Source organism: Protopterus annectens, chromosome 9.part0 (genome assembly GCF_019279795.1).
Source record: "Protopterus annectens isolate FY-2018-M chromosome 9.part0, PAN1.0, whole genome shotgun sequence".
Taxonomy (NCBI): Eukaryota; Metazoa; Chordata; order Ceratodontiformes; family Protopteridae; genus Protopterus; species Protopterus annectens.
In genome coordinates, this window is record NC_056743.1 from 1,017,556,940 (window position 1) to 1,017,571,485 (window position 14,546).

At 43.7% G+C, this 14,546-nt stretch overlaps 1 protein-coding gene across 1 annotated transcript in view; it reads right to left on the reverse strand.

Moving 5' to 3' along the window:
* TMBIM6 (transmembrane BAX inhibitor motif containing 6) overlaps positions 1–14,546 on the reverse strand; it is a 381,522-nt gene that overhangs the window by 318,228 nt on the left and 48,748 nt on the right. The window contains exons 2-3 of the mRNA XM_044083808.1: positions 7,997–8,088; positions 1,768–1,876 (exon numbers count right to left, since the gene is read on the reverse strand). Coding sequence (XP_043939743.1) covers positions 1,768–1,876; positions 7,997–8,052 — 165 coding nt within the window. The 5' untranslated portion in view covers positions 8,053–8,088. The remainder of the gene's footprint in view (positions 1–1,767; positions 1,877–7,996; positions 8,089–14,546) is intronic.

Sequence of the window (14,546 nt, forward strand, 5' to 3'; positions counted from 1 at the left end):
TTTTTCTTCACAAGAAACTGTATACAAAACACTCCTCAAACTTCGCAGTATGTCAGAATAAACTAACAGGAGCAGGGAGAGTGGGATTGTAATTAAGTGCTTAGCAGCAGAGCAGTCAACTAAGGCTACTGGGTCAGGTTTGGGAATGGTGTACAAAATCTTGGAAGAACTTTATATGGTTTAGAGGCAGCTGGCTGACTAACAGGAAAATTTCAGACAGTAAGAAACACATACAAGACAGGAGGGATGGGTGTAGGTTATGGAAAATTCTTCTGCAACAACTCATAGTATCTTTTGTGGAAATAAACTTCAGTGTTGTCCCACTGAGGACACTGGGACATTCAGTGGTAGTATTAGAAGAGAAACTCACACATGGAGAATAAAAAAAGGCTCTCAGAGTCTGAATAGGAAAATCGGAGGACAAAACCCTGAATCAGTCACTGCATCTTCTTGTTCATATTCAGAATCTTGAATCTCTTCAGAAAAGGAGACATCCCTCCTTCTTTCACTGGAAACTACTCTACACGAAGAATCAGTAGCCTGAATCAAACTCTTAGCCAATCCAAGTAAACTACTACGATCCAAAGAAATTTGAGGAGTAGATACAGGCTTGGTTTTCTGCATTTTTTTGTTTTTGTCAAGTGGGGAAAAAAAAAATGGTTGTCAACCATGTTACTAATGGCACACCTTTCTGACCAAACAGGAAACCCTCCCAGGACCAGCAAGAGTAGTTTTCCCTTGTCTTTTCAGGGACCACAAAAGCCACAGTGGATGTGGCTAACTCCCCCGGTTCACAGTGGCTGTAGATACCATCCTAAAGGGATGCGGGGGTAAAAGAAGAGTGGTCAGAGGTACAAACAGCCACAGCAGTGTCACCCTCTTGCAGCCAAAGAAAAATGCTAACCTGCTGTGATGGCAAAGGCGGTCTTGTGTGCGTCTGTGTATAAGAATAGCCAACCATGGGAGTGACAACCTTTTCCAAGACAGAGCCGAAAAATGCACATCTATCCTGAAGAAAACAAGCAAAGGTGCCAGTAAAGCTACCAGTCAAACTTTTTTTGACAAAAGCCCTTTCAAACACTATTGCAGCCCCACAACCTTAAAATAAACAATTTCTCCACAGAAAAACACTTTTAAAATGACAGAAACAAAAATGTGTTCCATTTAAGAGCATTAGTCTCAACACAATCCATTAAAAAACAAACACTCATATCTTTAAAATAACTTGCCTTAAAATAAAAAAAAAAAAAAAATAAATAAAAAAAAAAAAAAAAAAAAAAAAAAAAAAAGTTAATTGAAGTTTTTCTTCCCAAAAGGGAATTTGCCCAGCTAAGGAAAACACAAGCCAGCTGTTGATCCTCAGAAGCCTTAGGAGGAATATACATTTTAGTGGTGGTAAAGCTCTGAAGGGCTTCATGCCCAAACTTATCAAGCAGCTTGAACTGAGCGGACTAAAAGACAGTTTAGATGCATGGGAAGGTGCCCTACAGATTTGGAAGCAGGTCGGCTGTCATATCCTTGGTAGGATATAACCCATATAGCTAAGGCTACTGCAGCAGTGATCAATAAGAACATACTTTGCTACAAGGAAATTATATTACTAGTAACCAAACAGCACTAAAGAGAATCTGGTATCCATCTGTCAGTGGGACCTGCACTTTAAACAGCTTGAGAGCTGAGCCTTTCCTTCTACAAGTATCTGCAACCATTATGTACAACTCGTATTAAAAAATGTTAATCTTCCTTAACACAATGATTTGCAGTTACCTGAAACAGCCTTGTTACGACATGGACGTATGCTCCAGCTGCTGCCACAAACATGCACACTGCAAGGCTAGCATAAACCCTCTTCAAGTGTTGCTGTGTGGAGTAAGAACTATGGAAGGAAAAGATTGTCATTTTTAGACAAAGCTCACAAATGGATGAGCAATAAATCAGACTACTTATTTACTTCTGGCTTCTTAGACAAACAGTAGATGTTGCAATTAACACTGTACCAGCTGTATCAGTACCATTGATAAGTTCTCTCAGAACGAGGGTCCCTAACCAATTTACGAAAGATCCCTGTACAAGTATAAAAGGTTTGTGCAACTGTTCACGTACGCATCAAAAAGAATCAGATTTATGAATAAAACAACTGAAATACTACTCAATTACAATGACAAAAGTTTAGTTACAGACTCTGTTCGGATTGCGAGGGCCTTGCTGCCAGCAAACACGCACACCCATAATCTTACAGATAATTATAACCTTTGTTCACTACAATTAGCAAGATGAGAAAAGTACAGTTTTGTACCTACCATAAATGTAGATGTTCGAAGATCCACATTGCTGCAGTCCTTACACTTGGGTAGTCCGCTGTCCTCGGTCGGCCCGAATATCAAAGTATAAGGCTGACGTCGGTCAAGGCGCATTTGACTGACATCAGGACGTCAGGGTACAAATGCGCATGACCGACGTCATATCCTCAGTCTTTTCTTGTCCCAGATGTCAGAAGACCCTAAAAATAAAGGTCAAAACCAAAAGACAGCAAACAACCAACCAACCACCCTTGCACTAATTATATGTACAATATATACAATATACACAATATTTACAACCCAACCCACACAACCACCTCTAACTACAGAGGGAAGGAGGGAGGGTAAATTGGACTGCAGCAATGTGGATCTTGAACATCTACATTTATGGTAGGTACAAAACTGTACTATGTTCTTCATCTCACATTGCTGCAGTCCTTACACTTGGGTAGAATCCCAAAGCAGAGGTAAGGGAGGATGGCCAAACTACAAGGAAGCAGGAACTGCCAAAATGCCCTGCAAAACAGCAGTGGCAAAACCAGCCCTGGATTTAGAGTAAAGTGGCAGGTGATAATGCCTAGAGAAAGTATGCACTGAACTCCAAGTAGCTGCCTCCAAAATATCCTTGGTTGCCACTCCCCTCAAAAAGGCTGTTGAAGTGGCAGTAGCCCTAGTGGAATGAGGCCTAATCCCAGCTGGAATCTCTTTGCCATGATGGGAATAACAGAAAGCAATGCAAAACCCAATCCACTTAGAAATAGTTTGTTTTGACACAGGCTTGCCCTGAGAACTCAAAGCAAAAGAAACAAACAACTGCTGAGACTGCCTGAACCCTTTAGTTCTGTCCAAATAATATCGCAACTGCCTGTGTACATCTAAAGTGTGCAAAATCTTTTCCCCTTTATTTTGGGGATTTGCATTAAAAGTAGGCAAATGAATAGTTTGGTTTAAAGCCACACTAGAAACCACCTTAGGCATAAAGGAAGGATTAGTACGTAAAGATACCCTATCCTTATGGAAAATCAAGAAAGGCTCAACCGCCATAAGGGCCTGTAATTCAGACACCCTTCTTGCAGAGGTAATGGCCAACAAAAAGGCAGTCTTCCATGATAAATATTTCAACTCAGAAGTAGCTGCAGGCTCAAAAGGTTGTAGAGTGAGTTTCTCCAACACAAAATTGAGATCCCAAGCAGGAGTAGGAGCTCACGTGGGGTCTTATATTCTTTGCCCCTCTAAGAAATTGCTTGAACAAAGGATGAGAAAACAATGGAGGGTCACATTCATAGTGAGCTGAAATTGCTGCAGCATGAACCTTAATAGAAGAGAAGGACAAACCTTTGTCCAGTAACTCAGTAAGATATTGAAGAGCCACACTTAAATTAGGCTCCGAAACATCAAAATCCTTTGCTGCACTCCAAAATAAAAATCTCTTCCATTTATCTGCGTACACTTTCCTTGTACTAGGCCTTCTAGCTTCCAAAATCACATTCAAAACTTGTTGTGGAAGTTGAGACCCTCTATGGTTCAAAACAGAATATGCCAGGCTGTGAGGTGAAGAGAGTGAAGTTTGACATTGAGCAAATGGCTGTCCTCCTGTGACAACAGGTGTGGAATCGAAGGCAAAGGCCATGGAGGCTTCCGTGCCAGACTTCTCAGTAATGGGTACCAGTGCTGTCGAGGCCAATCTGGAGCTATTAAAATCATCCTTGGCTTGTCCTGTCTGACCTTTAGAAGTACCTTTGGGAGGAGAGGCAGAGGTGGAAAGGCATACACATGAAGATTGCTCCAATTGAAAGAAAGAGCATCCACTTTCCAAGCTGTGGGATGAAACCTTTTTGTGCAAAACTTTGGCAGCTGATGGTTTAGTGGAGAAGCGAACAGATCTATGTCTGGAGTTCCCCATGACACTGTCAATTTCTGAAATACATGAGGATCCAATTTCCACTCGTGGGGATCCATAATTCGTCTGTTCAACACATCTGCTAAGGAGTTCTGTGCTCCTGGCAGAAACCTTGCCTGAAGATTGAGCTGTAAACTGAGAGCAGTCTCCCACAAAATCATTGCTTGCCTGCATAGAGGATAAGAATGCGTTCTCCCTTGCTTGTTGATGTACCACATGACAGTTGTGTTGTCTGTTAGAATCAACACCTGCCCTGGAAGAAGTAAATCCTGGAAAGCTATTAATGCAAACTGGACTGCTAACATCTCCTTCAGGTTGATATGTAGATGTTGTAGTCTGGCAGGCCACTTGTCTTGTATCCACTTTCCATTTAGATGAGCTCCCCAAGCTTTGTCTGAGGCATCTGTCGTTAAAATCTGACTCGCCTCTGGCGGGTCACAGAGAGTCCCTTGTTTAGGTGACATTCCTGAGCCCACCACAAAAATTCCTTTTGAATGCAAGGTATTATTTGAATGACAGTGTCCAGATCCTGGCAGTGCTGTGTCCATACATTTTTGAGATACCATTGCAGCTTCCTCATATGCAGTTTGGCATTGGGAAGCACCAGAATACAAGATGCCATGAACCCTAAGGCTTGAAGGACTGTCCTTGCAGTCAGCCCGGACTGATGAGATAGTTGATGGAAGTAAAGGGAAAGACTCTTTTGTTTGTCCGGGGTTAAAAAGGCCATCTGGGATGCTGTATTCAGTCTTACACCGAGAAAGCACATGTCCTGAGAGGGTACTAGACTGGACTTTATTTCGTTCACAGAATACCCCAGGCATCTTAGCACTGCTATCACATATTCCAAATGATGAAGAAGCTCTTCCCTTCCTTGAGCTAGAATCAGGCAGTCGTCCAAATAAGGATAGATCTGTATTCCTTTTAGCCTGAAGAAAGCTAGCACTGGAGCCAGAACTTTCGTGAACACTCTGGGCAGTAGATAAGTCAAAGGGCAATGCAGAGAACTGATAGTGAGAAGTCCCAGCTCAGCAGATACTTCCTGCAACTTAGTCTGATAGGAACATGAAGGTAAGCCTCCTTGAGATCCAAAGTTACCATCCAATGATCTTTGCCCAATAGAGGTAAAAGCTGTTGCAATGTCAACATTTTGAACTTGGGAATGTCCAGATAAGTGTTGAGGATAGATAAATCCAAAATTGGTCTCCACGTGTTCCCCTTCTTTGGTACTAGGAACAGGCAAGAATAAAATCCTAGGCCCACTTCTGGCATAGGGACCGGCTGTATGGCCCCTAGTTGAAGTAACAGAGAAATTTGCTTGTGAGCCTCTATTCTTTGTTGAGGAGGTACGTCTGGCATGCCTCTGAAAGGAGGCAAGGTATGGAAATAAAACATGTAACCTTGGTGTATGATATCCAATACCCATCTGTATTGGGTAATTAAACTCCAATTTTCTTTGAAAAGTGCCAACCTTCCTCCCAAAGGTGCTGCCAGACGAGAAGGCTCTGGCAGCTGAAAAGGTAGGTCATTGGGTCTGTTTACGAAAGGACTGACCCCTGCCCTCACCTGAAGACTGTGCAGGAGAACTCCCTGTTCTAGTCTAGGCCTGAAAGAGCCCTGAGCTCTGCCCCTACCACGTCTAGATCTACCCTTAGACTGGGAATCATAAGAAGGATACGTCCACCCTTTAGCAGGCCAATTTCTACTAAACTTTGGAGGCTGAACCTGCAAAAAATCTTTAACAGTCTGCATAGACTTAGCCTCGTCTTCCATTTTCTTTAAAACTGCCTCAACAGGAGAACCAAACAACACATCAGATTGTAAAGGAGCATCTAAAATCCTTGTTTTAACATGGTCAGATAAATTTTGATCCCTCAGCCAGGCGTGCCTGCGAAGAACTGACCCAGTGGCAGCCACCCTAGATGAGGCCTGTACAGCATCAAAACCACATTGCAAAGAATGCTTACCCACCTGTTCAGAAACATGTACTAAATCTTGTAACTCTTTACAATCAATACCTTCCGCCAGAGCATCAACCTTAGACTTCAACTGTGAAAGGAGATAGTTTTGGTATTTTAACATGTGAAACTGGCAATTCAAAGCCCTCATAGCTAGAGTGGAAGAAGTATAAACTTTCTTTCCCCATCTATCCAAGGCCCTGGCTTCTTTATCTGCAGGAACCGGATTCTTGACAACAGAAGCCTTAACACCTTTAGGCCCCTGGCTAACAGTTTCTGGGTCTGCCCTAGGACTCTTAAAAAGATACTTATGAACTTCAGGCACCCTGTAATATCTATCAGGTTTAACAGGAGCAGGAGGCAAAGAATCAGGATTAAGGGAAGCCTCTGTAAAAACATCTTCCACTACATCCAAAACAGGAGGTATAGCCAAAGGCCTATGCTGGGGTAAAAATAAAAATTCCCTAAGCCTTTTCCTGGAATCCGAGAAGTCCTGACCTTCCCACTTAAAATGCTCCCTCATGGAATGAAGAGTTTCTGAAAAAGAAAAATCCTCAGGAGGAGAAGCAGAAGGAGTAGAATCATCCACATCAGAATCAGAATAAGGAGAGTACTCCTGCAAGTCTTCAGCCGAAGACTCTGAAACATCCGAAGCCTGCTCAAAACTCCCTAGCTCAGGCTCCACTCTAGGTCTCTTATCAGGAGGGGGCAAAGAACCCCTAATCAGAGTAATCAAATCTTCTGCCATTTTAAGCATATGCTTCTTGGGCACAGTTCCAGAAGAACTAGGGGTGACACCAACTGAAGCTAAACCTGGCCTGCCTCTAGGAGAAGCCTTGGAAACAGAAGGAGAGGGCCTAACCACCCTAGGCAGGGAGGGGAGTATAGTAACCTGAGAAGCCCCATCACCCTGGCCTGCCTCCTGAGAGGCCACATCCTGCAATAACAAGGTCTCTCCCTGGGATCCCAAAGAAACCTCCGGTGGAACCACCGGCTCCACCGACACCTCTAAAGAACCGGCGTCCGGAACGGACAGTTCTTCTAGCCTAGGCTTCACTGCTTTGTCCTTGCGCTTCTTCGAAGAAGCGGGCGTCGGAGCATCCGAAGGCATTTTATAATTGCACCGCTTCCCAAAGACTAACCTGGCACAATCTAATCTCCTCTTTATAGTGCGCTTATTAAATCTAGCACAAGAGCGACACCAAACAACGTCGTGCTCAGGCCCTAAACAAGGAATACACAAAGTATGATAGTCTCTATGCGGTATCTGTTTCCCACAAGAAATACAATTATTCACTTTTTCTGACATCCGGTAAACCACTGAGGCAAGAAAAAACTAAAATATTCCCCAACGGGGTACTTAGCCAACTTTGACTCGGTCTGAAACTCCGAAAACGAAAAATTTCAGAACGCCAACCGGCACTTGCAATACTGCTTCTGCATCGGACCATGCGGCAAAAAAGACTGAGGATATGACGTCAGTCATGCGCATTTGTACCCTGACGTCCTGATATCAGTCAAATGCGCCTTGACCGACGTCAGCCTTATACTTTGATATTCGGGCCGACCGAGGACAGCGGACTACCCAAGTGTAAGGACTGCAGCAATGTGAGATGAAGAACATCAATGGTGGGTAAGGAGGATCTCTCACCATTGAGCAAGGAATGACATGAACTACTGCAATAACAAATCATACTATACTGTTGAAAAAGTAGCAACAATCCTATGAACCCTACAAAAAACATCCCACCTGTCAAGGGCATTGAAAAATGAAAAAGTAGGAAGTTAGTTAAAAACAAACTAGTCAAGAAACATATCAGGTTGTGGGGGGAACTTACATGTGAGAGAATCTGAATAATGCATCCACATTGATGTTTCGATCAAACGCATTCATCTTGAACAGCTGTGAATATTCACCACTTCAAGTCACCTATGGGAAGAATAAAAAAATAAATAAGTAAGACAAAATGCAACATTGACAGTCAGTAGCATACAGGGAAAGGAGCCAAGACCTTGGCTCAGATGACCAAAGTTCAATCAGTGGTTAGGACACTTGAGACTGGCAAGAGGTAAGACAGGCATGAAGCAAAACAGGGCACACACTGCCACAATCCCTGGGAGGAAGGATAGTATTGCAATAGATATCATGGGGGGGGGGGTCTGCACACCAAGCAACCACCTGCTAGTAGCCCTCACTAGCAAATGCAAAGAAGCAGGCACTTACAGGAGATTATTTTACATCCCTATAGTGGCACAAGTGGTCTTGCTCCCCTACCAGGGAGCATGTTATAGGCTTAAACAAATGCTCTCATTGCCAAGATATCAGACAGCACAAAGTCCCCAACATCTGGCTGAATAACAACCTTACAGATGGCTCTTGCCCTGGCAGACCTGTGAACTACCCATCACTAGGAAGCAAACAAATGGGCTCAAATTCAATAAGGGGAGGTTTGATGGTCAGCAGGCAGAAAGGAAAAACACCTTCAGAAAGGGGGGGGGGGGGAGTAACATTCACAGAACACAACAGCTACTGCTAAGGCTATTGTAAAATAGCTTAAAAATAAATGGAGAAAAGTATTTAAAAAAGCAGCCTTCAAGAATGGCTTGAACTATTCACAGAAAATTCAGAATGAAGGTTTTCCTGACGTGCTGGACCATTCTCCTCCTCAACTAAACTTCGCTATCTTAATGTCACAATATATAAAAGCATACAAAATGATATTGCAGGTCACACAACCAGCCTAAATATTGAACACACAGCTACATATTACAAAGGTATACTATTCCACTCCAGATTAAGCTCATTAAAGCTGCATGCTCATTAAACAGCTGTTTTGGTAAATGGTATCACCTTAGAGAATAGTACTTCAAGTGCTACTGAGATGTGGTCAGAGTACTACACAGCTGCTGTAATAATTGCAGTCTGTTACATCTGACACAGCTTTAGATCAAATAATGCGAACTCAGACTACGCATGTACGTTTCCATAAATGACTCAACAACCTTGAGCATCACACCCTTGAAATGTTCCCAGTTTCAACTTAATTCTGCCAATTGTAAAACTGGTGAATTTTGATGACAACAGCAACTAAGGAATAACGGCAGTGCATATATTTACCCTTCAGACAATGCAAATACTCATTTTAGTAACTTTCAAAGTAAACTCTACTACTGACCTTGACTTGGCAATAAGGCAGCCAACGGGCCACAAATGATGTGCACAACAGAATGAGCAACCCTGCTAAGCAGAATCTTATCGGATACCTCAACAAAGGCCAAAAATCTCAATCCTTGATTCATCCCTCTGCCACAAACATCTCATTAACACTCTCACCAAATAATTTAATACCTGCCTAACCAGTGGCAACCTGTCACTGTCAAGCCGGTTCTAAAATTTATCTAAACCACTCCAGGCAAACTGCTTCCACCCAAACCTCCACTCTTGGAAAAATATTTTAAAAGCTGATCTACAAGCAGTTCACAGAATCCCCTCTCCTTTTACCAGACTAATAATAACCATAATGTAAAGTACTTAGACTATTCTGTACACCATACAGGTTGACAAGCTTACCAATATGAAGATAAAACTATTGAACCCCCTTTGCAAACCCAATTAAAGCATTTGACACAGCTGACCACCAGATACTTATAAACTCGCTAACAGAATTAGCTCTACATTAGTGAATTTGATTAACTCATTCCTTTCCAACAGTTATTAAAAGTGGAGCTCTGAACCCTCACCTTCCCACAGCAGTACCACAAGGCTAAGCTCCCTCACTTCTCACTATTTAACAAAGAGCTTACTACCGACATTCCACATATGGTTCACAGACACAGACTGTTCTAGGCTTGCAGTCCAAGGGACCACTGAAAAAACAAACCAATTCAGTTGCCCCTCCCCACATACTATCCGATTACATGACTTGCTCAAGGTCATATATCAGGTAAATTAAGGCTGACAGAACCAAACACTGTACCACAGATCACAGACTTAGTTTTCTGCGCCACCTACCAATACAGCAACTCTGTGCAGATGCCAAGTCATATGCAGATCCAATCCCACTCACTCAGTGATCAAAAAATCACCTACAAACCTGACCATTTACCCACTGATTCATTGTGGACACAAAAGAAAGATCAAAGACATGCTCTTTGGAACTAACCAAAGCCTGGCCAAGGTATCCAGCAACTACATCATTATCCACCTCAATCGGGACGCAACACAAACTGTTCTCTATTGCAAATACATCAGTGTCTGGCTAGACCCAAATCTCAACCTACAAAAGCACGTACAAGACAAAACCCAATGTAAGCACTCTGCTGTTCTGGTCCAATAAATATCACTTCCTTCCCTGAAGGAAGGGTTGCCATTAGGAATGGGGTCTCTCTCCATCATCTGGAATACAGTCCCTCCAAGGAGGCCACAAAATCAAGAGAGAACATTACAGCTCTGCACATTACCTGCAATAACTGCAGATTTATCAAACACCCTTGCCCCAAAAGAAAAAGAAAGAAGTTATGTCTTACCATAATGTTCCATCTGTGTTGTAGATCTTTGTCCATTAATTACAAATTGGACTTCGGTTCCATCCTCGGAACCGATGCGGCTGTTTCCAAGCTCACGCCAGCAAAAAAAACTCTCAGCTAAGACCTACCCATAATCCCCCTCTCCTAGTTACTTCAGATAGAGTTTGCCCACCCCTATATAATAGAGGTAGTAATAGAAAAAATAGTAGCAGGCTCTGTCTGAGCAAACACCCTAACCAGGAGTTCCTAAAGTCCACCAGGAGTCTAGGCAGGGGGAAGGAGGGCAGGAAGTAATGAATGGACAAAGATCTACAACAGAGACGGAACGTTATGGTAAGACATAACTTCTTTATCTGATGTTGTAAATCTTTGTCCATTCATTACAAATAGGAGAGAGTCCCCAGCTACTAGAGTCCTGGGTGGCCCTAAGGAAGGATATTCCTGAGCACCACAGAGCCAAAAGATGCTAGTCCCCTAGAGGCCAAATCCAATTTGTAATGAGGTCTTGCCCAAGTGGCTGCTGTGCAGATATCATCCATAGAGGCGCTGGAATAAAATGCTATACAAGTAGCCATAGATCTGGTAGAATAAGAAGTTATGTTCTTACAGTAACGTTCCATGTTAGTTTTCTTCTTGCTGGATGGGTTCGGAGCCAATCCTCAGCTCCGACTCGGCCTATATTATAGCTCGAGAGCTATTTTTACCGGCTCGAGGCAGCCCTATATCCCACAATACCATGCGCTAACTCCCCAGATCTCGTTTGCAGCTAACACATAGTATAAATTTATTATTATTATCCTTATTTCCAAGTACGGACTCCCTGCTGGTAACACTAAAGATATGGGGAAACCGTAAAGTATTGTATCACATGAAATAGAAGGACTCAGAGACCTTCACGTCTGTCCAGGCTAGGGGGCAGGAGGGAGGGACGCAAGAAAGAAGGCGAGAAGACAAATAACATGGAACGTTATGGTAAGAACATAACTTCTTAAGTTGTCATTCTCGCATTCATTCTTGCTGGATGGGACAGCGTCCCTAGCACCTTGGTCCTGGGTGGCTCAATGGAACAGACTCCCGAGTACGGTGGAACCAAAGTCAGCTCTATTTCTGGAGGCTATATCAAGTTTGTAATGAGCAATAAAAGGTATGTAGAGAAGCCCATGTAGCTGCTGCACATATGGCATCTAATGGTAACCTTGCTTGAAAGGCTGTTGATGTTGATAGTGCCCTAGTTGAATGAGCCTTAGGCCTAGACGGGAGTTGCCTGTGTCTCAACTCATAGACAAAGGTAATAATGGATGTCAACCATCTGGAAAGAGTAACCTTTGATACTGGAAGCCCTTTCTTCCCTTCAGCATAAGAGAGAAAGAGCTGATCTGACCGAGTTGTTTTGTCCTGTCTAGATAATAACGTAGTTGGCGATGAACATCCAATGAACGTAATTTCTGTTCAGCCCTGTTTGAGTAGTCTGGGAAGAAGACAGGCACGTCAATAGAGTGGTTTAGATTTGCTTCAGAGGAAACTTTCGGTAAGAAGGAAGGGTTTGTTTTGAGAGTTACCCTGTCTTTATGAAAGACCAAATAAGGGGGACGGACAGACAAGGCTTGGAGTTCCGATACCCTTCTGGCAGATGTTATGGCTACTAAAAACAGAGTTTTCCAAGAAAGAAGCTTGAGGGAGCAAGAGGCTGCAGGTTCAAAGGGAGGCAGAATCAATGACGTTAGAACCAAATTTAAATCCCATTGTGGAGGCGGATCCTTAATGGGAGGTCTAAGCAAGAAGATGCCCTTGAGGAAGGCTTTACAGAGTTTGTGGGACATAATATTTGCTTGAGAGCCCCACATGAAAATTAGCAACGGCCGCTAATTGTACTCTTGATAGTGGCTGACGATGACCCTGAATGAAAAAGCTCTGCCAGAAAGTCTAGAACCTTATGAACTGGTGCATGGAAAGGATCTAGGGACCTAGCTTCTGCCCAGAGCGAAAAACGCTTCCATTTACTCGCATAAGTCTTCCTAGTATTGGACTTATGGGAAGCAAGAATGATATCATGGACAGGAAGAGAAATATGGGAAGCAAGAATGATATCACGGACAGGAAGAGAAATAAGGGGAAGCCTGGCTATGGCTGGAGGTGGAGCAACCAAGCTGTGAGGTTGAGGAAATGAAGAGACTGATGCAGCTTGCCCGTTAGATGGGTCAACAGATCCGGAAGGGGTTCCAGATGCCAATGCTGTTCCAGTAGATAACTGTGCAGGAACGGAAACCATACTTGTCGAGGCCAATACGGAGCAATGAGGATCATTTTGGATCTCAATGCGGTTGCTTTCTGAATTAATTGCGGAATCAACGGTAAGGGAGGAAAAGGCATATACAAGACCCCGGGGCCAATCGTGAACAAGAGAGTCTCTGGGGGGGATGGCCTGGTAGAGGGAAGAGTGTGAAGAAGTAGAGGCACTTGCTGTTTTGAGGGGTTACAAAAAGATCGCAGCAAGGCTGGCCCCACTTCTGAAATATTCCGTCTGCTACTGCTTGATTTAGAGACCACTCGTGAAGCATGAGGATTGTTCTGCTCAATCTGTCCGCTATGACGTTGGACTTCCCGGGGATGTGCGTTGCCATCAGAAACCGTTGAGAGGAAATCGTCCATTGCCAAAGTCTGAGTGCTTCTCGACATAGGGGGTAGGACTTTGGTGTGGTACATAAACAAGCAGGGCGGAACACAGACATATTGTCCGTTTGAATTGCCATAGTCCCTGTGGGAAGAGAGTCCTGAAGGGCTTGCAACGTTAAAAGCACCGCTCTCATCTCCAGAACATTTATGTGCAGGTGGCATTCTAATTGTTGCCATGTGCCCTGCACAGTCCTGCCCTGATAGTGCCCCCCCACCCGATCAGGGAGGCATCTGTTACCGTGGCAACTGGGGGGGGGACAAAGGGTCAGCCCTGAAAGATCTGAGGGGAAACCATCCACCGGGAGAGGTGTTTCTTGCATGATGGGGTTATCAAGATGTTGCGAGTCATTGGGAGCTGTTGAAAGGACCACTGAGAAAACGGCATCCACTGAAGGATTCTCATGTGGAAGCGGGCTAATGGGAGGAGAAGGATCGCCGCTGCCATGAGGCCTAACATCTTCAGCACTAACTTGACTTGAACTCTGTTGGACTGAAACAGAAACTGAACATTCCGCCATATGGCTGTCACTCTCTGAGGTGGTAATGTTGCAGACATTTCTGTGGTGTTTAACACGGCACCTATAAAGTTTATACATTGACAAGGCGACAAGGAGGATTTTGCTAAATTTATAGAAATACCTAGATTGTTGCAAAGTTGAATAGTGTAATCCCTGGCCATTATAAGATGCTGCTTGGTGGTAGCAGAAATGAGCCAGTCGTCTAAATATGGAAACACCTAGAATCTTTTTTGTCTCAGGTGAGCCATGACCACTGCCAAGCATTTGGTGAACACCCGGGGGGCTGTGGTGAGACCAAAGGGCAGGGTTCTGAACTGATAATGACTGGCTCCCAGCCGGAAGTGGAGAAACCTCCTGGAGCGCCTGAAGGTCTAACGAGCACATCCAGTTGTCTCTGCCCAAAAAGGGTAGAATGGACTGCAGTGTTACCATCCGAAATTTTGTCTTTTGTACAGAGTTGTTCAATCTGCTGAGGTCCAAAATGGGTCTCCAGTCTCTTTTGGTACCAAAAAGAATCTGGAGTAGATTCCGGATCCCAGCTGATCTGGATGACTCTTTATTCTAACAGCTTTTTTATTTCTAGCTATGCCTGACCCCTTTGTCCGGGTGGTACGTCTGGTAGGGGTTTTGGTGGTTGGACAGGAGGGGAAATGAAGGGAATTTTGTAACC